General features: G+C 33.8%; 7 protein-coding genes and 4 pseudogenes across 11 annotated transcripts, besides 3 other annotated features; 8 read left to right on the top strand and 3 right to left on the bottom strand.

The window, feature by feature from the left end:
* Nucleotides 1–765: part of a mobile genetic element that runs on past the window's edge.
* Nucleotides 766–1,585: 820 nt separating this feature from the next.
* On the top strand, nt 1,586–1,978 carry TVAGG3_0704040 (cysteine proteinases family; the record flags this gene model as incomplete). Its single annotated transcript, XM_001282501.1, has 1 exon — nt 1,586–1,978. One exon carries the CDS (start codon nt 1,586–1,588, stop codon nt 1,976–1,978), a length of 393 nt encoding a protein of 130 aa, XP_001282502.1.
* Nucleotides 1,979–2,077: 99 nt separating this feature from the next.
* Nucleotides 2,078–3,933, top strand: TVAGG3_0704030 (phosphatidylcholine transfer protein family; the record flags this gene model as incomplete). Its single annotated transcript, XM_051243490.1, has 1 exon — nt 2,947–3,588. The coding sequence occupies one exon, from the start codon at nt 2,947–2,949 to the stop codon at nt 3,586–3,588; it is 642 nt and encodes a 213-aa protein (XP_051090077.1).
* Nucleotides 3,934–4,082: 149 nt separating this feature from the next.
* Nucleotides 4,083–4,104: a mobile genetic element.
* A 2,128-nt stretch (nt 4,105–6,232) lies between these two features.
* TVAGG3_0704010 lies at nt 6,233–7,080 on the bottom strand (annotated as a pseudogene). Its single transcript has one exon. A coding segment is annotated over exon 1 (848 nt).
* A 453-nt stretch (nt 7,081–7,533) lies between these two features.
* Nucleotides 7,534–21,697: part of a mobile genetic element that runs on past the window's edge.
* On the top strand, nt 7,969–8,780 carry TVAGG3_0704000 (phage tail repeat-like family; the record flags this gene model as incomplete). Its single annotated transcript, XM_051243489.1, has 1 exon — nt 7,969–8,780. A coding segment is annotated over one exon (812 nt), but the record flags the coding sequence as incomplete, so codon positions are not given.
* Nucleotides 8,826–9,389, bottom strand: TVAGG3_0703990 (uncharacterized protein; the record flags this gene model as incomplete). Its single annotated transcript, XM_051243488.1, has 1 exon — nt 8,826–9,389. One exon carries the CDS (start codon nt 9,387–9,389, stop codon nt 8,826–8,828), a length of 564 nt encoding a protein of 187 aa, XP_051090075.1.
* TVAGG3_0703980 lies at nt 10,769–10,977 on the top strand (annotated as a pseudogene). The gene has a single exon. A coding segment is annotated over exon 1 (209 nt).
* On the top strand, nt 11,911–12,770 carry TVAGG3_0703970 (annotated as a pseudogene). The gene has a single exon. A coding segment is annotated over exon 1 (860 nt).
* Nucleotides 13,652–14,731, top strand: TVAGG3_0703960 (organellar and viral DNA polymerase type B; the record flags this gene model as incomplete). The annotated part of the gene is made up of 1 exon (XM_051243487.1): nt 13,652–14,731. A coding segment is annotated over one exon (1,080 nt), but the record flags the coding sequence as incomplete, so codon positions are not given.
* On the top strand, nt 15,075–15,432 carry TVAGG3_0703950 (KilA, N-terminal/APSES-type HTH, DNA-binding family; the record flags this gene model as incomplete). The annotated part of the gene is made up of 1 exon (XM_051243486.1): nt 15,075–15,432. A coding segment is annotated over one exon (358 nt), but the record flags the coding sequence as incomplete, so codon positions are not given.
* On the top strand, nt 15,612–15,902 carry TVAGG3_0703940 (uncharacterized protein; the record flags this gene model as incomplete). The annotated part of the gene is made up of 1 exon (XM_051243485.1): nt 15,612–15,902. The coding sequence occupies one exon, from the start codon at nt 15,612–15,614 to the stop codon at nt 15,900–15,902; it is 291 nt and encodes a 96-aa protein (XP_051090072.1).
* TVAGG3_0703930 lies at nt 18,246–19,329 on the bottom strand (annotated as a pseudogene). The gene has a single exon. A coding segment is annotated over exon 1 (1,084 nt).

Here is a 21,697-nt window from a genome sequence, read left to right as displayed (position 1 = left end):
GCGCAATGGGAACAAAAGCATTAGCATTTGGAGCAAAAGCACTTGGAGCTTATGACGCAGTAAATAAAATGAGTGGAGGAAGGGTTTCGAAGACATTAGATGCAAATAAAGGGAAGATTGGAGGCTGGGTTGCAAAGAAGTTAAGATTAAATAAAATAGGGCTCATAAATAAAGCATCCAATTTGGTTGCGACTGAGTCAGAAAATGCTTTAGGAAAGGACGATGAGTTTGCAAAACACGCAAAAGACTTTAATGACCAGATGAAAGGTGAAACAATGCATTTAAATAGATTCGATGGAACTAAAGAAAATGTTTCTTCTCCACCAGTGGTTTATCCATACGGACCTTATGGAATGTATGGAAACCCTTATGAACGACCATTTGACCCATTGACTGGTGGAAGTAACTGGTATCATTACGGACGAAGAAGAAAGACAGTCAAGTTGGAGACAGACGTGAAGAAAGCAACTAAAAAGAAACCAAGGAAGAGAGTTATAAAGCAATGAATTCAACAGGGTAGAAATGAGGTTAGAAATCGGGTTAGATCTAACCATCTACCCTAAATTTATTTTTGTGCTATGTTTTCATACGTGTGAGGGTGGTGATATCATTTATTTTTAAGTTTATTTTTTTTATAAATGACAGAACAAAAATATAACATTTCTACTCAGCAGGAATGAGACCCTTACTGACTATGTATTCGTTTAATGCTTGATGAAAACAATGGTACATATTATCGTATGGGTATACACAGCGTCTGTTTCCATCGTCGTCGTATATGTAGAGCTCAAATCCAGTCCAACCTTCTTTTGTACAATATGTAGCTTTATTTAAGTATGCATTTATGTAGATAAGGCAATTTTCTTCATCGCTCCAGAAATAATTTTTGTTCTTTGTTGAAATAGTTTTCGTTCCTCTGCGACCATAAGGAATGTATGCAATGAACTTTGCGTCATATGGGATTGTAATATATTCAGGGTTTCTTTCATCGTCAATGGGTCTGTCTTTGTTAAAATGCATGTTTCTCAGTTTTACTTGAGTTTTGAATAGTTCACGGAAACGTTCTGGGAAAGAGTCATAGTAAATGTAGTCAGACATGTCTTTACAATGAAATAAAAAAGTTGGAAAATAAAAATAAGGTTAATTTTATTTAGTGAGGACGGTAGTGAATTCGTTAGTGAAGTCGTTAGTGAGGTGAAGTGGTTGGCGGCTTTGTAAATATTTAAGGTTAAGTTGGTGTTATGGTTGTGTTGTAAAATATACGTTAATGGTTTTGTAAAGTGTCAAATTCACATATAATGGGTAAGGTGGAACGCAGTGCCTCCGTACCCATGATAGTCATACTAACTAGGAATACACAATTTCATGCTCACAATTCATCACAACACTCGGCAAGCAATACTTCCAGCAGCAAGATGCCGATGACACATTTCAAAAGATTGTACATGATGTTACGGAATCAGCAAACAAACCAGATATTGCCGTTACATTCCAATATCAAACTGAGACTCCTGATGAAAGCTTCTATTCGGTTTCGCTTCACATTCCTCTTGGTGCAGCAGGTATTGATCAAGGAATTAAACAGATGTGCACAGATGATTCTCATATCAATGAAATCTCAACATTCCTCTGGGTCGACGTTCAGAGGAATTGGTCTGATCCAAATGTCTTCTTTGACAAATTTGAGATCAAGAAGAACTACAAAACTCAACTCAGTGATGGAACGTATGTATTTAAGATACATTCCATTATTGCTTATCATCAAGGTCATTTCGTTGCCTTCGTCAACAAAGGAAGAGTTTGGTTCATGCTCGACGATGAAATTACTTACATTGTTCCTGATGGTTTGATCAAAGGTCTTCAAGGTGGAGATGTTGGCAGCGATTTGTGGTCATATCTTGGTGGTGTCAAATGGCTTGCAAAATGTGTCATCTATCGCAAACACAAGTTCTATGGTGCTGGTGATGATGATGATTGAAAACAGTTTATTTTTTTTAATCTTATTATAAGGGATAATTCTCTAAATATATGATTTTTTCTTAAGTTAGTGAATATTTTTCTTGTGTGCTTTTACTTATTTAAGTATTTAGTATTATTACTTAAAAATTTTGAACATTTATTTTATAATATTGAGATTTAAAATAAACTATTGCTCGATCGTATCTTTATTTGCTCTTTTAATAAAAAATCTAACTTACTATTGATTAGATATTGATTTAAAAAAATAATATAATAGCATAATAAAATTTCTTTATTTCCCCGTACAAAGATATAGCCGTAACAAGACATTAACGTTTGGAAAGTAAATTTGAAAAAAAGTATTATATTATAAAAGAAGTTACGAATTTTTAGAATATTTTTGTAAAATAAGAGCAAAAAGTAGAATGCAAACTCTTCGGGTACTAAAACCTGCCATTAAATTGAGATAAATAATAGATTTTGTAAAATTTTGTTGTAATTCTTGTATCAGTCTTGCCTTGAGTATGGGTTTGAGTCTACCCTTGTTTCCATATTGCCTATTCCTGTTTTAACGCGGCTATTCCTATTCCAGTTTTTGGTGCTTTTCTATGATAACCAAATTGATTTGGTTATCATAGAAAAGAGACCATTATAATGCTTAAAATTAATTATGTTTAGGGCCGGTTTATTGGGATAAGGAAGTTTATAATACGTGAACACTTGTTTCCTCATCGAAAAGTCATAACGCATAAAGTCGATGTTTCCTTAGTACAAAAAGTGACATATGACGCTTAACTCTTTATTCCAGATAATGACCATATTTATGGGATTAAAAAGTTTAGGAAGCTTCTCCCCAATGAGGCAGATGTATTTGATCTAAAGGCAGTGAGAGAACACATCTGAAATGTACTCAAAGATTGTGAAGAAATTGAAACCAGAAACCTCAGTTTATTTATCACTTTTTAGCACTTCACTTGCGATTTTAGGATGTCTACAGAGATCCCAAAGGAGTATTTAGAACTTCACGAAAAGCGTCTTCACGAAATGCTTGAGTACCTCAACAAGGACTGGAAGCTTTCAAAGGAAGAGCCAACAATCAAATTCTACACAGCCACATACCCAGGCAGCTCATTCTCAATGGTAAAGTCCATAGTCTACGTCAATGGCAAGGCCGAAGAGACAGCAAAGATCTTAGATGATGTTTCTACAATCGATGATAAGACACCAAAAGAAATCGCCGATGGAACAAAGGAAAGATACTTATTCGGCGGTGTTGAGGGTGGTGCTCGCTACCTTTACATGGCTCTCGAATCAGGCTCTCGTTTCGTTTCAGATCGTGAATTCTTACTTCTCCGTAAGCGCTACGACCTTGAGGACAAGAAGGTTTGGCTTTGCGTCTCCATCGATAACACAGAGCTCAAGCCAGTCGGCAAGGGCAACGTCCGTGGAAACATGACTTTCCAGGCCTACATCCTCGACAAGGATCCAGCCAACAACGAGGATCGCCTTACATTCATTGTCCATGCCGATCCATGTGGCTCAATTCCTGCTATGATTTACAATTCCGTTGCAACAAATCAAGGCAACGGAGCACGCAAGATTCGTGACGATGTCATGAAGGAGAAATAAAGAATATTTATTAATTGATCAATTACAGTTTATGTTTTTACATAATTGATTACTTTTGTATAATTATAAATATTTATACCTCTGACTTTCACTGCCAGGCAATACAGCATTTTTTGGACAAAATCAGCAAGCATTATGTATATGCAGATAGATGCATTGCTAATTATTCATAATTTCTATAAGTTTGAAACAGATGTATGATTTATAATGATATACTTAAGATGATTATCTTCACAATATTATTGTTACCATAAATACAGGATTTCGTTACACTGAGTAGCACTGATTGACTCAATGATTTTGTTTTTTCAAAAAGAAAATCATTCAATATAATTTTTAATAACCAAATTAATTGGGACATTATTTATTTGATCATTTCATTTACGACTGAAATTATCGGTTTGGTTCTGAAAAAATAAAAATGCCAAAATTCTTTGTTCACTGCGATATTATTTTCATCAAAAATTTCATTCACTTTTTCAAACGAATTTTAAGGGTATAGTAAACTCAAAATTCTAGAGTTTTGAGAGTGCCAATAAACTCTATAGGCCTATATATATCTATATTTTAAAGGAGAGGTTACGCCATAATATTTGATATTATAAATTATTAATTCAAAATAAAAGTAGAAAATGAAACTAATTTTATTCTAACCTATATAAATATATCAATAATCTAAAATGATTATAGTCTGAACTATATTTTACCAGATTATCAAATATAAGAGAAATGAAATAAGGCATAAAAATATCATAGCATAATTATTGGATAAATGCATTAATAAATTATTTATATCATAATGAAAAAAAAAAAAAAAAAAAAAAAAAAAAGGTAGTGGGGCCTCCAGGCACTTCGTGCCCTCTAGCCCTGAAGATGTTTAGTATAAATGAAGTTTATATTCGGAGGACTCTTCTTCTTCCTCCATTGCTTCTGGGAAGAAGCCTTCTTCTGGGTCGAAAACATTATATAATGTGTCGCTTTTCACAAATTATATATGTTTTCATGTTTTGTCACTTTTCTGTCACTTTTCGGGGAAAAACATTTTTATTATTATATATAAATGAATTTTACAAAACCACCGTTACCGTTCTTTGGAAATAAGAGTAGATGTAAAGATATTATATTGAGAGAACTTAAGAAACTACCGAATGGTCTAACATTTGTAGATTTGTTCGGTGGAAGTTTCTATATATCCCATTTGTGCCATATAATATTCCCAGACTCAAAGATTATATGCAATGACTTCGACAACTATATGGACCGTCTCAAACATATTCCAGACACAAACAATATATTGAAAGAGTTAAAAGAAAAGATACCTATAGGTAAGATGGAACGTATACCATTAGATAAGAAAAATATTGTGAGAGAGGTTTTGAAAAAAGCAGAATATATAGACTGGAATAGTATATCTGCTAGACTATTATATAGTGGTGCTATAAGAGTTCATGACATTGAAACACTTATGTCAAAAGTTTTATATCTTAACTATACAAATGTTTTCAAAGAGGACATAGAAAAATATATTGAGGGTATAGAGTTTGTGAGATGTCATTGGACAGATTTGTATGAAAAATATAAAGACAAGGAAAATGTTTTTTTATAGTGGACCCGCCGTTCTATAACACATGGGATTTTCAATACCAAGTAGACTGGACTTTGAGAGACTCTTTAGAAACTTTAGACGTTATACATAACCATCCATGCTTTTACTTTACATCCGATAAAAGTGGTTTGGAAACCGTTATGAGATGGTTAGAGGACATACATGACTATGAGTTTATATATGACAAGATAGAATATGAGAGAGGTCCTATAAACCGGAGAAAGTGTCACAATAAAGAAATTTTATTAGTAAGTAAATGTGGTTTGAAATCGGATTGTTAGTTTTAGGTTTTTTCCATTGTGTCATTTATTTATTTGACGTGGCAGAAAAGTACAGAGAATATGAAGATGAACCAATGCCTGCAAATGTTCAGTATATGTACTCGTAAGAGATATTTTTATCTAATATTAAATGGACGCACAGAACTTAGCGAATGCACAGCAACCTGGACAACCAAACCCAGAGAATATTCCAAATGAAGTTAGAATACAAACTGCAATGGCAAACTATGGTCAAGTGCCAACAGATGTACAAATGCAAACTGCCATGTCAAATGACGCTGCGTTAGGTTTGCCACCATGGTATGCAAATATGAGATGGAAAGAGTTTTATACAAACCCTGAAGTGGGATATAAACAACTTTATGCAGATGACGCGAACACAGGAGTTGACCCAGAATATGTTTTCTACCAGAGGAGAAACAGAATGTATGAGCTCCAGTTAAAGATGCTATGGAACTCAACAGGAAACGTAAGAGACTAGGCGGACATTAGATTTTTACATATAGTAAAATGGGTTTCTTCAGTAAGATAGGAAACTTCTTTCGAAATGTTGGAAGAGGTATATGGAATGGAATAAAAACCGTAGGAAGAGGAATTTGGAACGGAGTCAAAAATATTGGTAAAAGAGTAGGTCAGTTTGTTGGTATTATACCTAAAGACCCTGAACCAGAAGAACAAGCTCCTGTTATACAACAGCCTGAACCTGCACCACAGTCTAGTTGGCAACCAAATCCAACACCTCAACCGTATTAAAAAATTATATTTTTACCGTTCGATAGTAGTTGTATATGAAACTAAGTTCTAAGTAAAACGCATGGTATAATGGAATTATTCTTTTCTTCCATCTGTAGTAAACCATACTTGAAAGTCTGAAATACTTCCACTTGGTGGTTCGTATAACTTTGTAGGTTTTTCGTAAAAGTCATTTGCCAAGCATAAGAAAGAGTTTTGGGCGCCAGAAAATGAAGCATGAACAATAATAGCAGCTGGGTCGAAAACATCTTTAAATAAATATGGTTCATCTCTTGCATATCGACTGTAAATATTTGCTAAAGGAAGTTCGACTTTCTGATTTAACATTCTTTGCAAATAATACCATGACATTGCAGTGAATTCTGTATATATTTGTTCGTCTTTCTTTGGATTGTCTTCGTAGATTTGAAATGACACTTGTGAATTTTGTTTGTCATATACAATTCTCACATAAAGTGTGCTCTCGGTATTTGCATATTCATCAGCATATTTTGCATAACATGAATTTATTTTATCTTCTATATTTTTTAACGCAGTCTGTAGAGAAGATGAAAGGTCAACTTGTATTAGCTCAATTTCTTCCCACATTTTTCGTTTCCCTTCAGATATATAATCTATATGAAACCTTACAATAAATGGAAAACTTTTATCTTCTACAGACACAAACTTCATTCTACGAAAGCCAATAGCTTTTGTGACAGATGGGTCTCTTAACCATCTTAATGGGTAGTCAAAACGATAGCCTTCATGCTTTACGGTCTCTGTCTCAAACTTTTGACCGACATTAGTAAAAAGTTCATCTAATGGTTTAGTTGTAGCAACTCTTGAATTTTCTTTTTCTATTGGAAGCATATTTTATCTAGAATAAAAATGTCAAATGAAACAGCGTCTATGAGAGAAATACAACACAACCGACAACTCATTATACAAGCTCTAAATAAGAACACAACAAACTTTTCAAACTATTCTAAGATATCTGAGTCATTGAAAGAAGGAAACTTAAAACTGACATTAAACCCAATGACAGATGAGTTTCTGTTTCAAGACAATAAGAACCATACTGTCTGTATAAATCCAACAAAAGGAACTTTAAACGAGAAACCTATATCTGAACTTCTTTTGAAAGCAGATATTGACAACAAAGCTGACAAAGAATATGTCATTGAAAAAGTTCAAGAAGAACATGACAGAGCAGATGCAACATATGCAACGAAAGAACATACTCATCCTGAACTAGCAGACAAAACATATGTTGACAATAAAATGTCAAGTGAAGTGACAAGAGCTGAAAACGAATATTCTAAAAAGACTCATACACATTCTATATCTGAAATAACAGACTTACAAGAAACCTTAAACAGTAAAAGTGCCGTTGGACATACACATACCATTGCAAATATTACAAACTTACAAGAAACCTTAAACAGTAAAAGTGACGTTGGACATACACATACCATTGCAAATATTACAAACTTACAAGAAACCTTAAACAGGAAAAGTGACGTTGGACATACACATACATCTTCTGAAATAACAGACTTAAACGTTAGCCTTGAAAAGAAAGCAGATAAAACATATGTCAATGAAATATACCAAAGTTTGATAGGAACAACGAAAAATATTGAAACTATTGTTGGTGACTTTTCTGTCAATGAAGAAAACAAATATTTTAGATGGGAGTTTGTACACTCCTTAAAAAATGGTATACGGTATAAACTCATTCCGAAAAATAACAATGAAATGTATGTAGGCTATATAAAGAATAATGGTACACAAGTTAAAGTTCCATTAGACAACAACTGCTACTTAAACTTATATGGAGACGAACAAAAGAAATATTTAAGAGTTTATGAAATGACAGATATGACGTTGGCTGACCCAGCTCCAGCACCATATTATTATGACTATGGTGTTGACGCACATGTAGACCCAAAAAAGCAAACATTATATTTAGAATATTATAGATATAAAAGATATAATGCAATAGAAAAAACGAGAATAGTATACTATTATGAAGATGACAGAAATAAATATTATAGTCAAGACTGTACCTACCCTGAAAACATAAGATTATATTATAAAAAATATTCTGACACAAACCAGAAGAAACCAGAAATAGTTACACTATATTTTAAGTTCAAAAGAGACAATCCTATATTATCTCATATGTTTGATTTAATGAACCCAGTAGGTTCTATTTATACATCTATGGAAGCAAGAGGTCCTCAAGTAATGTTTGGTGTTGGTGCATGGGAACAAATAGTTGACAGGTTTTTGTATTGTGCAAACTCTTCAAAGGAAACAGGAGGAAGTAAAACGATTTCAGGTGAAAATTTACCTGCACATAGTCACTACATAGATTTAAGTACATCTCAAGCAGGTTGGCATAAGCATAGATATTGGGATTGGTCAGGAATGACAAAAGGTCAAGGATATGATGTTAAAGACGACGTTAAGTTTGCTATAAATTGTTACTGGGATGACACTCAGGGAGAAGGAAACCATACACATTTCGTTTCAGGATATACGCAAACAACGGGACAAAGTAAAGAATATATGCCACCTTACATGACAGTTTACGCATGGTATAGAATTGCTTAGTCGTCATTTTCAACTTCTTTAGCATATTCGTCAGGAGTTGTCTTATATTTGTTAGGAACTGTTTTTGAAAGTATACCACCTTGAACTTTGACAAGTTTGAAACGAGGTCTGACAATAGTCGTTTTATCTTCTGCTTGCAGTGTGTACATTTTGCCATGTTTGCCTAAAACTTCATAATATTCTCTTGTATACTTTCTTCTATTTTTACGAACACGAATGTGAGTACCTGTCGGGTTCCCATTGTTGTCATAGTCAATAGTATTTTCATATGGGTCGCGTTTAGGTATTTCTATTTTTACTTTGTCACCTTTCTGAAGTTTGAAGCCCGGCATTCTTTCTTGTTTGTCTCTTTTGACTAAATTATTAAATATATAGTCTTTCTCTAAGTCAGGGTTGTTTTTCATTTCTTCGGGGGAGTGGTTTCCCAAACCTTTTTGTTTACGGTTGTTGTAAATATTTAAAACTTGTCTCATCTTTGCCATGGAGAAGTGTCTATATTTGTCGTCATATGACATTTCATTTGCTTCACCACCTTGTGGTTGGTTTAAGTCTCTTAACATTTTTATACAACCGTCAATGACACCAAGAGCAGAATGGTTTTGGTCGACAATGAAATATTGGTTTACATTTTTTGAACGCAGATAGTTTTTAATATCATCTGATTTGAAAGAACTTTCACAGTCAGATGTCAGTTTTGTTGGATGGTATTTGTCAACGAATATTGTCAAAGCAGTTTTCACATCTAAAATATTTTTGGACCATAATGGTATGGCTTCACAGTATCTTGTGTTTTGACCGACAAATATTAGCCAGTATGGTGGTCCATCTTCTCTATACCTCGGAATGTTTTCCAAGATATCCATAAACCAAGCATTTGGTGTTGAACTAAAGATTTTTATCATGAGTGCTTTTTTTGTTGCTTTAGAAACATAGGGGTCCTTGTTCGGATTCGTCATTTTTTAACCCATAAGAAATGGGTTTATTTGGCGCATTAGCAGGAGTTGCATCCAGATTTTTGCCCGCAGTGGGAACAATAGCCAGAGGTGTATTTGGAGTTGGAAGGAAGATTTTGAGTACATTAGGTATACTTAAAGAGAAAGCACAACCTATTATACAAACTGTACAGAAAGGTTGGGATGTAGCACGAGATGCAGCAAATCTTATTCCAAATCCTGAACAAGAGGAAAAGTTCAAGGATGGATGGACAATGTAGGAAGACAAGCAGGAAACTATTATAACAAAGCAAATGACTACTATAACCAAGCAGGACACTATATGGACCAAGGTGAAAGATTCTTTAACAGAGGATATAACCATGCACAACAATGGGTAAACAATAACCAACCTCAACCGCCTCAAACGTGGGGAATGTAAAGTTTTTTACTGAGATGAAATGAACAATACAGCATTGAGACAAATGGGTTCAAGATGGATTTGTCGGCTTCCAGCAGTTACACAACGTGTTTGTCAAGTTCTTCCTATACCTCAGGAAGTTTTAGACCGACTTAAAAAACAACAACAACCAGTTGAAAACAAACCAAACTAAAATTTTTTACTGAGATGAAATGACCGAAGAAGTTGAAACGGTAGATTTGACACCACAAACAAAAAGTTCAGAAATTGTCAAAACCTGTCAAAGAACTTACAGATGAAGAGAAAAATTCAATAATAGAAAGTGCCAGGTCTGGAAATACAAACCCTAACTATAAAGTCACTTTTCATAGAAATGGAACGGCTAGTATCTCAAAAAAGAAACAGACTCTCACAAATAAAATATTGAAGTCTGAAGGAGCTTTCGAGACAACAGATGGAAAAGTTTACTTCACTGACCAACAGTTCATTATAGAACATCTCATTGACTTAGAGTCGAAATATTCTAAACTTTACAACAAACACAAAAAGTTGAAAGGAAAACAAAAACAAATGGCATATGATATTTATGAAGATGTTGACGACACAACTGTTCCTGCAGGTGAGGTAAAGTCAAAGGAACCGAAAAGTGACGAAAAACCGATAGAAGAAGAAAAACCAAAAACTGAAGATAAACCAAAACCAAAGTTTAGTTTGGAAACTAAACCAAGTCAACCTTCATTAGCTGGTATGGGTTGGCGTCAAAGACTTATGGCAGCAGGTGGTTATGTTAAGTAAAGAAAAAAACATTTTTTTATTTTTATAAAAATGCCCCCATATAGAATGGATAGAAAGTCTGCTAGAATAAAAGCAGAGTTGCAAAGATATGGTTGGAGAGTTTCGAAGAATTTTAAATATAGGAAGGGAAGACCCATAAAAGTCTATGACAAACTGGCTGGTCTTCGCTACGAAATGGATTTGGAAACAGCACGTGCAAATTATCCAAACAGACTAGAGAGGTTAGAAGAAGAACGTCTTATGGACATGCCTTTCGATGTGTTAAACATTGCATGAAGTAAAAATTTATTTTAAAAAAGTGACATTTTTTTATTTTATTTGAAATGTACGCTGAGTTTGTTGGAGAAGACCGTTGGGAAACTTGTTTGTTAGATGAGAAATATGAAATTCACTGTTGTGAGTCATTTGAAGTCAGAAACAAAAAGACAAAAAGAGTTTTAAGCGAATGGGAGCGAAATAACGGATATGCTGTTATGAAGATGGGTGGAAAACACTATCTTAAACATGTTGTCATTGCAACTCATTTTATACTGAATCCTAACAATTTACCTTTTATAGACCATATAAACCATATAAGAAACGACAATAGACTTGAAAACTTACGTTGGGTCACTCTTTCTGAAAACAATAAGAACAAAGGCAAATTTGGAGATATTGTATTCGAATTTGTCGACGAACTAGAAGATGAAACAATTGAAATTACAGACTATGGCAAGCATACGTTTGAGTTTTACTACTATAGCGAAGAACAAGACTCTTTCTACTTTTATACCGGCGTAAACTATAGGAAATTACAAGTATATTTTACTAAGGCGGGCTATGCTTATGTAAACACTAGAGATACAGATGGAAAAAACGTTCAAATACTTCTTAACAAATTCAAGAAGCTATATGGCATACCATTTTAAAACAATATATTTTTACATATATTAAATGCTTCAGGTTGAAAAACAAAGAACAAAAGTAGCAGATACAAAACCGTTAGACTATATCTTTACAAATGCTGGTAGGACAATATCAGATGAAGAAATTTCATCCCGAATATACAGGTTTGACTATCCAATTCGTTGGCTTCAAAGTCCTTCAGATGCAAAGGCAATAGGATTTAGAAGAGTTTTGTTTTCAAATAGAACTAACGCATTTATGTTCGCAGTATATTTTCATGGGCAGTATAAAGGTTCTGATGGTCTAATAGACAAATTTGACGAAATGAGAATCTTTACAGTTCGTTCAGACGAAAGTCTTGAGAAAACTCTAAATGACTTTCAAACTCAAATGAAAAATATTATTGGGAATTTCAAGAAAAATACGACTCTTTACTAAATGGAACATACTATCTGAAACTAGAATATGACAAGATGAACTCCACCGTTTCATTTCAAAAGATTGAAATTAACCCTCCAAGAGATACAGAGTTTTTATTTTGGGAAGTAGACAAACGTTCTTGGGCACAATTTCTTCGGTTACTAAACCAGAACGAACCATTACCACCAGATGGTCCATTTCAATTTATACTTCCACCAGCAGATTTGACAGTTTATAGAAACGTGTTTGACCCTCAAAATGTTATGTGTCATGCAAGTTTCAGTTCAAGCAACAATAGTTTTCTATGTATTGGTAAGGACTTTTATGACTTTGCTTCTAAATTCTACGAACCACCTAGTAACAGTTTCTCTGACTTTCAAGTTTGGTTCACAACAAATGGTGTGCAACATATTATTCCATTGTACTATGACTTTTATCTCGAATTGTCTTTCATATATAACTACGGAAAAGTGCTGAAAAAGTATTGAAAAATATAATTTAGGGTAGAAGGTTAGATCTAACCTCTTTTCTAACCTCTTGAATTTGTCAAGACTTCTTCGTAAATGTTTTGTCAAAACTTCTTCGTACATGCTTTGTCAAGACTTCTTCGTAAATGTTTTGTCAAAACTTCTTCGTACATGCTTTGTCAAACATGAACGTACATGTTTTGTCATGACTTCTTCGTACATGCTTTGTCAAGACTTTTTCGTATATGTTTTGTCATGACTTCTTCGTAAACTAAACGTAAATGTTTTGTGAAGAATATAGCAACCGTCTGAATTCAGACGGTTGGTTTTTATATAAAATTCATGCAGGAAATTCTTGAGTTTTGGTTGAAAGAATACGGTGGAGCCAAAAGTGGCTCGACCTCAAAACAAGCATTTTATGAGCTTACAAAGGGTGTTATGAATGAATTCAAAGGTATTTGCATACATCCTGACCTCGTTCATTTTGTTCCCGGACCAAAAATATAATTTAGGGTAGAAGGTTAGATCTAACCTCTTTTCTACCCTCTTGAATTTTCATGATTTCTTCGTAAATGTTTTGTCAAGACTTCTTCGTAAATGTTTTGTCAAGACTTCTTCGTAATGAGCGTAAATGTTTTGTCAAGACTTCTTCGTAATGAGCGTAAATGTTTTGTCAAGACTTCTTCGTAAATGTTTTGTCAAGACTTCTTCGTAAATGTTTTGTCAAGACTTTTTCGTAAATGAGTGTAAAGGACCCAAAAATAATGTTTAGGGTAGAAGGTTAGATCTACCCTCCTTTCTACCCTCTTTTCTACCCTCTTGAATTTTCATGAATTTTCCCGAAATAAAAAATAAAGTTAGTTTTATTTTTTTTATTTTTTTATTTTGTATAAAAAAATAAAATGTCAACAATCGGCACAACAACAGTTCAAACAACAACTTCACCAAACTCTTTAGTCATGAATCCAACATCTATGCTGGTAGAGATGAAAAGCTTCACTTCGTCTTCATATACTTTTGAAACAGAAATCCAGAAGATAAAGCAGGAACTTTTAACATGTAATTTAGACTGTAGTGCGAAAGATGAAACAAATGAACAGTATCTTTATGAAATGCAGGACATTATTGACCATTTACCCAAATTGCCTGAAATTCAGCAACAAAAGCTCACTATTCCTGAATTCGACGAAATAGAAGTCAAAGCAACTGACTCAGTAGAAATAAAGAAGTTCATACGAAAGGTAAACTATGAGTTTCTAGGATTTCATTGCAACCATAAGGTTATGGACAAAGATTGCGACATGGTATATAAGAATGTTTCTGACCTTTACAAAACCCGGGAGTTTAAGACCTACGACAACTTTGTTTCGTTAGTTGCAAAATGTGTATGGCAGATAAGAGATAAAGATAGAAGAGGTAAGGTATGGAATGAACAAATAAGACCCGCTATGTTTGAGATGAAGAGAGCAATTGACGCTTTAGTTGTTTTAGCTGGTAAGGTTTCAGAATATAACGCAAAGATGAATCCGCAATGTTCTAAATGTAAAGCAGCAATGAGGAGATATAACTACTCCGTCAAAGAGATAGAACGTATGAGAAACGACTATGCAGACTTAAAGAAAGATATGTCAAACATTCAGTTTGAAACAGTTGGAAAGATAGACAATGACACCAAAGTGGTTAGAATAGGTGATTTAAACGTAAGATACTCAAAGAAATACAACAAATATTCTTTGTCAGACATTTTATCTCCATTTGAAAAGAAAACAAACCACTGGGTTAAAATTGCTTCTACTCAGAAAATTTTGACAAGAAATCCTGAGCTTATGATATCGGTAAAATTCTATGGAACTGCAGCATATCTTATAGACAAAAGTCTTATACCAATAGTTTTGTTATGGTTAGACCCAGTTGTTGGATATAACTTCATAACATATGGTTCATTCAATACGGAACGTTGCAGTGAAGGCTTACTTTACATCGTTCAGAAACCGAAGGACTTCAATACAAAAAGATATAAGATAGGAAGAACATATAATATAACTCTAAGATATGACAGTACAGTCAATAGAGTCAAGGTTGTGTTGGTTAATGATATGAGAGCTGCAGAAACAGAACTACTTGAAAAGTTTGAGAAAATGTATGGTGCTCCCATAAAAGGTAAAGAAACGTTTGAAGTAGATGAGATAGATAAAGCTATAAAATTATTTGACGAAGTTGCTGAAAAATACATGTAAAGCGTTTATTTTTGGTCTTTTGTGAAAGTCAGAAAATAACGCTAATTTTTTATAAAATATTTTTTTTATTTTGTATGTAAAGACAGATATGTCAACAACAGAGAACACAACAACTGCTATCGTTCATGAAGCTATAAATGAAGAATATGAGTACATACAGTTTAACAAACAACTCCGTCTCATTCGTTCGGTCAAAGACGATATGTACCAAATGCAAAGTATTTTGAACGCTCTTCGTTCTACAAAGCAAGCATATCATTGGTTTGAAAACCAACAGACAAAAGAACTTTTAGAAGAATTTCCTCATATGTTTGCTTCCCTCGGAAAACCGAGGGAAGAGATTCCATTCGAAAATCGCAAGAATTTGGCTCCTTGTTTGAAAGGATATTATGTTCATAGACTTTTAGTAAATGCCGTAGCAATGTGGGCTTCACCTCGTTATGCTTGTTATATTTTCATGATGTTAGATGAAATTCATAGACAAGAACGTGAAGATATGGAAAAGAAACTTCATGCAAAAGATGAAGTCATTGAAGCAAAAGACAAAAACATTCAGAAAAGAATACCACGTTCGGTACCAAAAGGAAAGGAAAAGAACTATAAGTATATGATTTATACTGAAGAGATGGAAAATGAAGAAGATAAAGATATGGTTATGTTGCATTTAGTCAGAAGAAACAACAAAAGCTTTTACGACCTTGCTAAGATTTACAAATCTGACAGAAATTGGTTCTATCGCGAAAACTTACCGATTTCAATGACACCGAATGAAGATGTGAAACAAATAGTTCAAGATACGTTACCTCAAACACACTATGATATGAAAGGTTGTACAATACTTACATTCAAAGAAGATTTGCCATTGTTAAAGGAAAAAATAACAGAGTATTTTGACAACTTCAAACAAGTAGGGTAGATGAACCATTTATTTTTACGCTTGACTTCAGATGGCTCAGGTAGCTCTAGATGGTAAATTGGCTTGTCAAATCCTTCTGGCATTCCGAGTCCTTCCATCCGACAGAAAAATATTTTCCCGACGACAAGAAAAAGTTTTTCCCGACAACTGGAAAAAAATTTCCTTCCGACAGAAAAAATTTTCCCGACGACAAGAAAAAATTTTCCATCCGACAAGAAAAAATTTTCCAGTTGTCCGTCCGTAAACCATTCAAATTTTCGAAAATTGAGAACTTTTTGGTCGAACTTCAGGAAAAAATTTTCCATCCGACAGGAAAAATTTTTCCATCCGACAGGAAAAAAATTTTCCTTCCAACAGGAAAAGTTCTTCCTTCCAACAGGAAAAGTTCTTCCTTCCAACAGGACACAAACGGATGACTGACGTTCCTCTTCCTGAATGTCTTCCAAAGCCAGAAGAACCGACAGCCCCAGCACCACAACAGACTTACTAAGACTAAACACTTAGATTTTTCAAGCTTGACTTTTTACAATTTGAACTTTGTTCGCGTAGATATGAATTCTGAAAGAAGTATGAGGGTCTTGTATGACTTTGTACTTCTCCCAGAGTTCATGTCTGTCAAACTTACCTGCCATGGACTCTTTCATAAGTTCCATGAAATCGTCTTCGGACAATCCGGGGAAAAGTATAATGTCAGTAAGTATTCTCTTTACATCCTTACTTAAACTCTTTGCTGTCTGTACACATATTACGACTGAAATGTTAAAGTGTCTGAGCTTCTTAAGAATTCGACACATATCTTGTTCTCTATTCTTAAGCAAAGGATGAGAAGCAAAGTCATCTAAGATAAGAAGACATCTATGAGGGTAAGTCTTCCAATCGTAAGATTGCAATTTCTTCGAAATGTATTCTATCTCTTTCTGTTTGTTTCTGAAGTGTTTCTTCTCTAATATTCTCTGCATTTCCTCATTTGGGTCTTTAAACTTAGAATTTATATACTCATTTATAGCGTTGTACTTCAAAACTCTTCTTTGGTACTTCTTTATCCAATCTAACAACTCAGTATCCTTTATACATACTAACTTAGACTTCTTTATAATATCTTTGAACGAATTGACGGTTTGGTCAAATTGACCAGAAGTACTACAAATAACAACTAACTCATAGAATGGGTTCTTCTCATCTAGTTCTTGTTGTTGTGCAGCCATTTTAAGATAAGTGAAAGTCTTACCCGACCCAGGTGGTGCAATTAGACCTGTTATACCATTCTGAGCAAATAAGAACTTGTCATGTATAGGCTTTATCTGAGCATTTTCTAACTTCCTCTTGTTCTTGTTTAAAACATTCTCAAATTTCTTGTCAATGTCAGCAAACTTTTTTTCTAACATATTTTTAGAAAAATTAAAATTTTTATCTTTTAGAAAATGTCTAGCGATTTCGCTATCTATATTCGAGACAAGCTTTTCGACAGCAAAACATCTGTCGACCATAAAATCTTACATAGTGTAAACAAGAAAGGGGAATTTGTTCTAAAGTTCTGTTTCTGGGAATATGACAAGAACCATAAAACATTAGGCAGAGAAGTCTTTAAGTTTGTCAATGACAGACTTGTTGACAGAGATGACGCCTCTTGGAGAGATGAAGTCCAACAAAACTTCTTAGAATGCAAAGAAGACACATGCGCTGTTCTTGAAGATGAAATAGAAAACAGAATAGAAGAGCTATTAAAGGACAAAGAACTTTTACAGAAATATGGTTCGGAGAAATTTGACATAACTCCACCAGAGAAGAAGAAGAAGAGAGAAAAGAAAGAAAAGAAAGTAGAAGAAGAGAAGAAAGAACCTGAACCAGTTCCAGAGAAGGGGAGATATGACATGTAAAAATAAAATTTTATTTTTAGAACATTTCTGGTCAATGTCAATGTTCTCTTCCTCTTTAGGAGTAAACACTGGCTTAGACCTAAAATCTTTTACCCAATTTACCTTGAACTTCAACTATCTTAGACTCATAATATTCATAGTCGTCTGTCTTCTTTGGTTCATAAGGTATAACAAGTTTGTATGCTTTGCCTTCTTTAAGGTTTGAAACCTTCTGTCAAAACTTTCTTTGACTGCTAACAACCTTATGTCTAAGTCTTCAAATTTCGCACCGTTTTTAGTCCACAATAGCAAACTTAACTGGTTCGATGTTCCAAACTTTGCTGAATGAAGACTTTTCAAAATGGTAGAAGTAAACATTCAAATATGTGAATGGGTCTAGTTCTTCTTTAAGTCCTGACATGTACTTGTTTACTGAGATGAATTTTGCCATCTTTTCTATCGGATAAAAAAATATTTTTTTTAAAATTTACTCATAAAAATTTTTCTTTGTATATACACCATTCTGTACGTCTAAAAGACTTTTGACATTTGCCAAGAATGTTCGTTTAGACGCTGTCATATAACCATATTCTTGCAATATTGTTTATTACGAATCGTACAATGACCTTTCATCTAATGACACAAAGTCAGTTTCATCTATGAACAGTTCATATACACTCTTGTTTGCTTCTAAATGTTTGTCTCTCTTCGGTATGTGGAATTTGTCTTGGATTGAACTTTGAAATATCTAATGTCATAAAATATGAGAACAAGTGGTTGTAAAAGTCAGATGTCAAACATTCTGACAAAGCGTCAAAATATTCTGTATCTTGCATATGAGAACTGACGTTCTGACAACTACATATCTTCTGTCAGAACTTTCTAACTTCATCGAACAGTATTGTTTGAAACCATAATGAAGTTTGCAACATTCTCACAAACTCTTGAGTCTTTATACTTTCTTTCAACAAGCCAACTTTGTCTGTTATAAGACTCTTCAAAGCATCTGAGTTCAAAACTTTTGTTGTATCTATACTTTGAAGTTCATTGCAACTATAAGTTTCATATTCTCTATTGAGGAGTTAAACTTGCCACAGATGTTTTCTAAGTTTGTCATATTCGGATTCGAATAACCTTCTAACAGTTTGCACAAATATCTGTAAAGAATGTATTCTTACCAGTTCTTGTTTTCCAATTATAATGAGAGCAGTTTCATTTTTAGCACTTGGATGTTGTAAGATGTTGCAAACCAACATAAGATATACTCATAGACTCTTCGTTTCCATTGCATATAATTTCTTTGACATGTCTAACCAAGCTTCTATAATATTTTCTTTCCATTCTACTTGTTCGTATTTATATCCAGTGAAGATAGAAAGAAGTTTGGAGAAGGTGTATAGAACTTTATACTCGAACTGAAAAATCTTCTAACTTTGACAATAAGATATCCCAAGCATCTAACATCTTCATGCCAACTTGTACGACTTTTATTTTCTTAGTTTCTGTCTACATTCTTGTTCTGAAACTATTGTTGCTCTTGGTTTGTTAAAGACTACATCCCATTCTTTCATAACATAACATTCTGGGGCAGAGTCGACATAAATGACTAAACGTTTCAAATTCTCGACTGCTTTGTTATAGTCTCGAAATGGACACATATTTCTGAATGCTTGGAAGTCATAAAAATCTGAAACATCTATTCTGTACATTTTTATAAAAATAAAAAAAATATTTTTTTTATTCTTGACTTTGTTGTTCCATTTGTTGCATTTGTTGTTCTTGAGCTATTTGTTGTTGAAGTTGTTCTTGTAATACAATACTTTCACCAGTTGCATCTTCCAATTCGAAACTTTCTGCCGTCATTGACAAATACATAGGACATAAAAGTTTTACAGGAACAAAGTTTGCGTCAACTAATGTCAACGTTTACTTGCCAAAGTGTTTGAGTTCACTAAGGTTGAAAATTCTGCATTCGAATGAACAATAGGCAAACCAGCAGAGAAAGTTTGTTTATACGCATAAGTATCTTTTGGTCATAATAGTTTCTGTCGACATTCGAATAACACTTTGAACTAAGTTTGAAAAATATATAAATGGTTTGTACTTAAAGTCAATGGAACAGACATTCCTTGTATGACACCTTTTCCTGTTATAGGAAACTGTTGGTAGTAAAAACCAGAAATAGTTTTGTATTATAGCTCATATTGTTTATAGTAAACTCAGTCGGACATCCAAACATAATGAAACCTGCTCTAGTTGCAGCACATGTTACACCCGTACTTAAAGTATTAAATAAGTCAACAAAACCTGTTGTGGTATATCTGAGTAAGTATCTTCAAAGGAGTATTTTTTACCATTCACAACAATAAAGTCTTCTGGTGTCAAAAGAGCAAAACAGGCTTTAGTCGTCATTGTGTTTAAGGTTAGTTTACAATATCGTCCTTGAGGACTTTGTAAGTTTGTTGTTATAGAATTATATGACTCGGGTTTTTAGTCGTAATAGTATAAACCATTATATCTTCTGCCATTTATATATTTAAAAGTTTTTCTGAAAGTGGAGAAGAACTTCATCTAAACTTTCACATGGCGTTTCTTGAAGTTCTCTGTCTAAGAAGTTCAAATATTTTGTAAAGACATAGAACTTTCCTTTGTCTACACGAACAAACAAAACAGGGTCTTTCATATCGTTCAAAAGTGTGTAAAGTCCTTTACATGAAATAAAGTCTATATTATTTTTCTTCAAACATCTTTCAAGAAGTTTTGACATTTTTACTTAGCAAATAAATTTTAATGAAATGTTGTGGTCGTCAAATATTTTTATAACGTCTGGGAAACTATACTTTAAGTTCAACGTTTCACCTCCTTTCATAACGTATATCTTGTCAATGACATTATATGAAAACACCACAGCAACAATGTCGGGTTCTATTTCTTTGATGTTTATATCGTCTGCCTCTGTCAAAAGTTTCAATAGTTCTTTCAAGACTTCATGAGGTGCAATGACATATGAGTTCACTTTTACAGGTTGTGTTCGACCAAGTTTAACATTATACTTAAAGCTTGACAAATCTTCTCCTGAGTTTGAAGTTTGTCTTTCAGTTGTTGGTAGTCGTTTCGAATATCTGCAACAGAACTTAAGTCTCTGCTAACTTCAGGATATGTTGGTTGTTCTTTTACAGGAACAATTGTTATACCATCTTCGTCCTCGTATGGTTTCCCACTTCAACATCTCTGTCTTTGACATTGACAACAACACTTTGACTGTTTGTTTGAGTTGGTGAATTTAACTTCACATCTGCCACCGCCATTAAACCTTTTGAAACACTTACGCTTCTATTTTTCGGAAATGACATTTTACTTAGAATAAAAAGATGGACGTATTCGAGTATCTCTTCGAATTGAAGCAGAACAAAGTTTATACTCACAAAACAATACAAATACATTGACAGATAGTTCTTTACACAAACAATGGAAAATGTTATAGAATAGCATATTTGCTGAACCAAAATATTTCCATAAAGCAAAGAAAGTTGGTATAACCGAGATGGTGAAAGTTCTTGACGTTGACAAAAATATAACAACAAAACTTACAGATATTTCTAAAGGTAAGTTTATCTTACAATATTATGTCAAAACTGGCGTACTGTCAATATTTGACGGAGAGAAGTCAGTTCAAGAACAACTTACTGACCTGCTGCCAAAATCTGCTCGATGGAAGCTGTCGTTATGCCAATCTGAGGAGCCCCAGCAGGTTTCATCGAACGAATCTTCAAAAGAGCATCTTCCGTGAAAAGTGCTATTGGTTTTGTAAACTTCTTTGCTCTCAGTTCATCTGGACCGTCTCTGTCACCAGTATATTGTATTTGAACTGTACCAACAGTTGAAATACCACCCATAAAGTTTCTGAGTCAGCAAATGGAATGCCAAGCCAAAAGTTTG

Source organism: Trichomonas vaginalis, chromosome III (assembly GCF_026262505.1).
Source record: "Trichomonas vaginalis G3 chromosome III, whole genome shotgun sequence".
Classification (NCBI taxonomy): domain Eukaryota; phylum Parabasalia; order Trichomonadida; family Trichomonadidae; genus Trichomonas; species Trichomonas vaginalis.
This window is presented reverse-complemented; position numbering and strand designations above follow the sequence as displayed.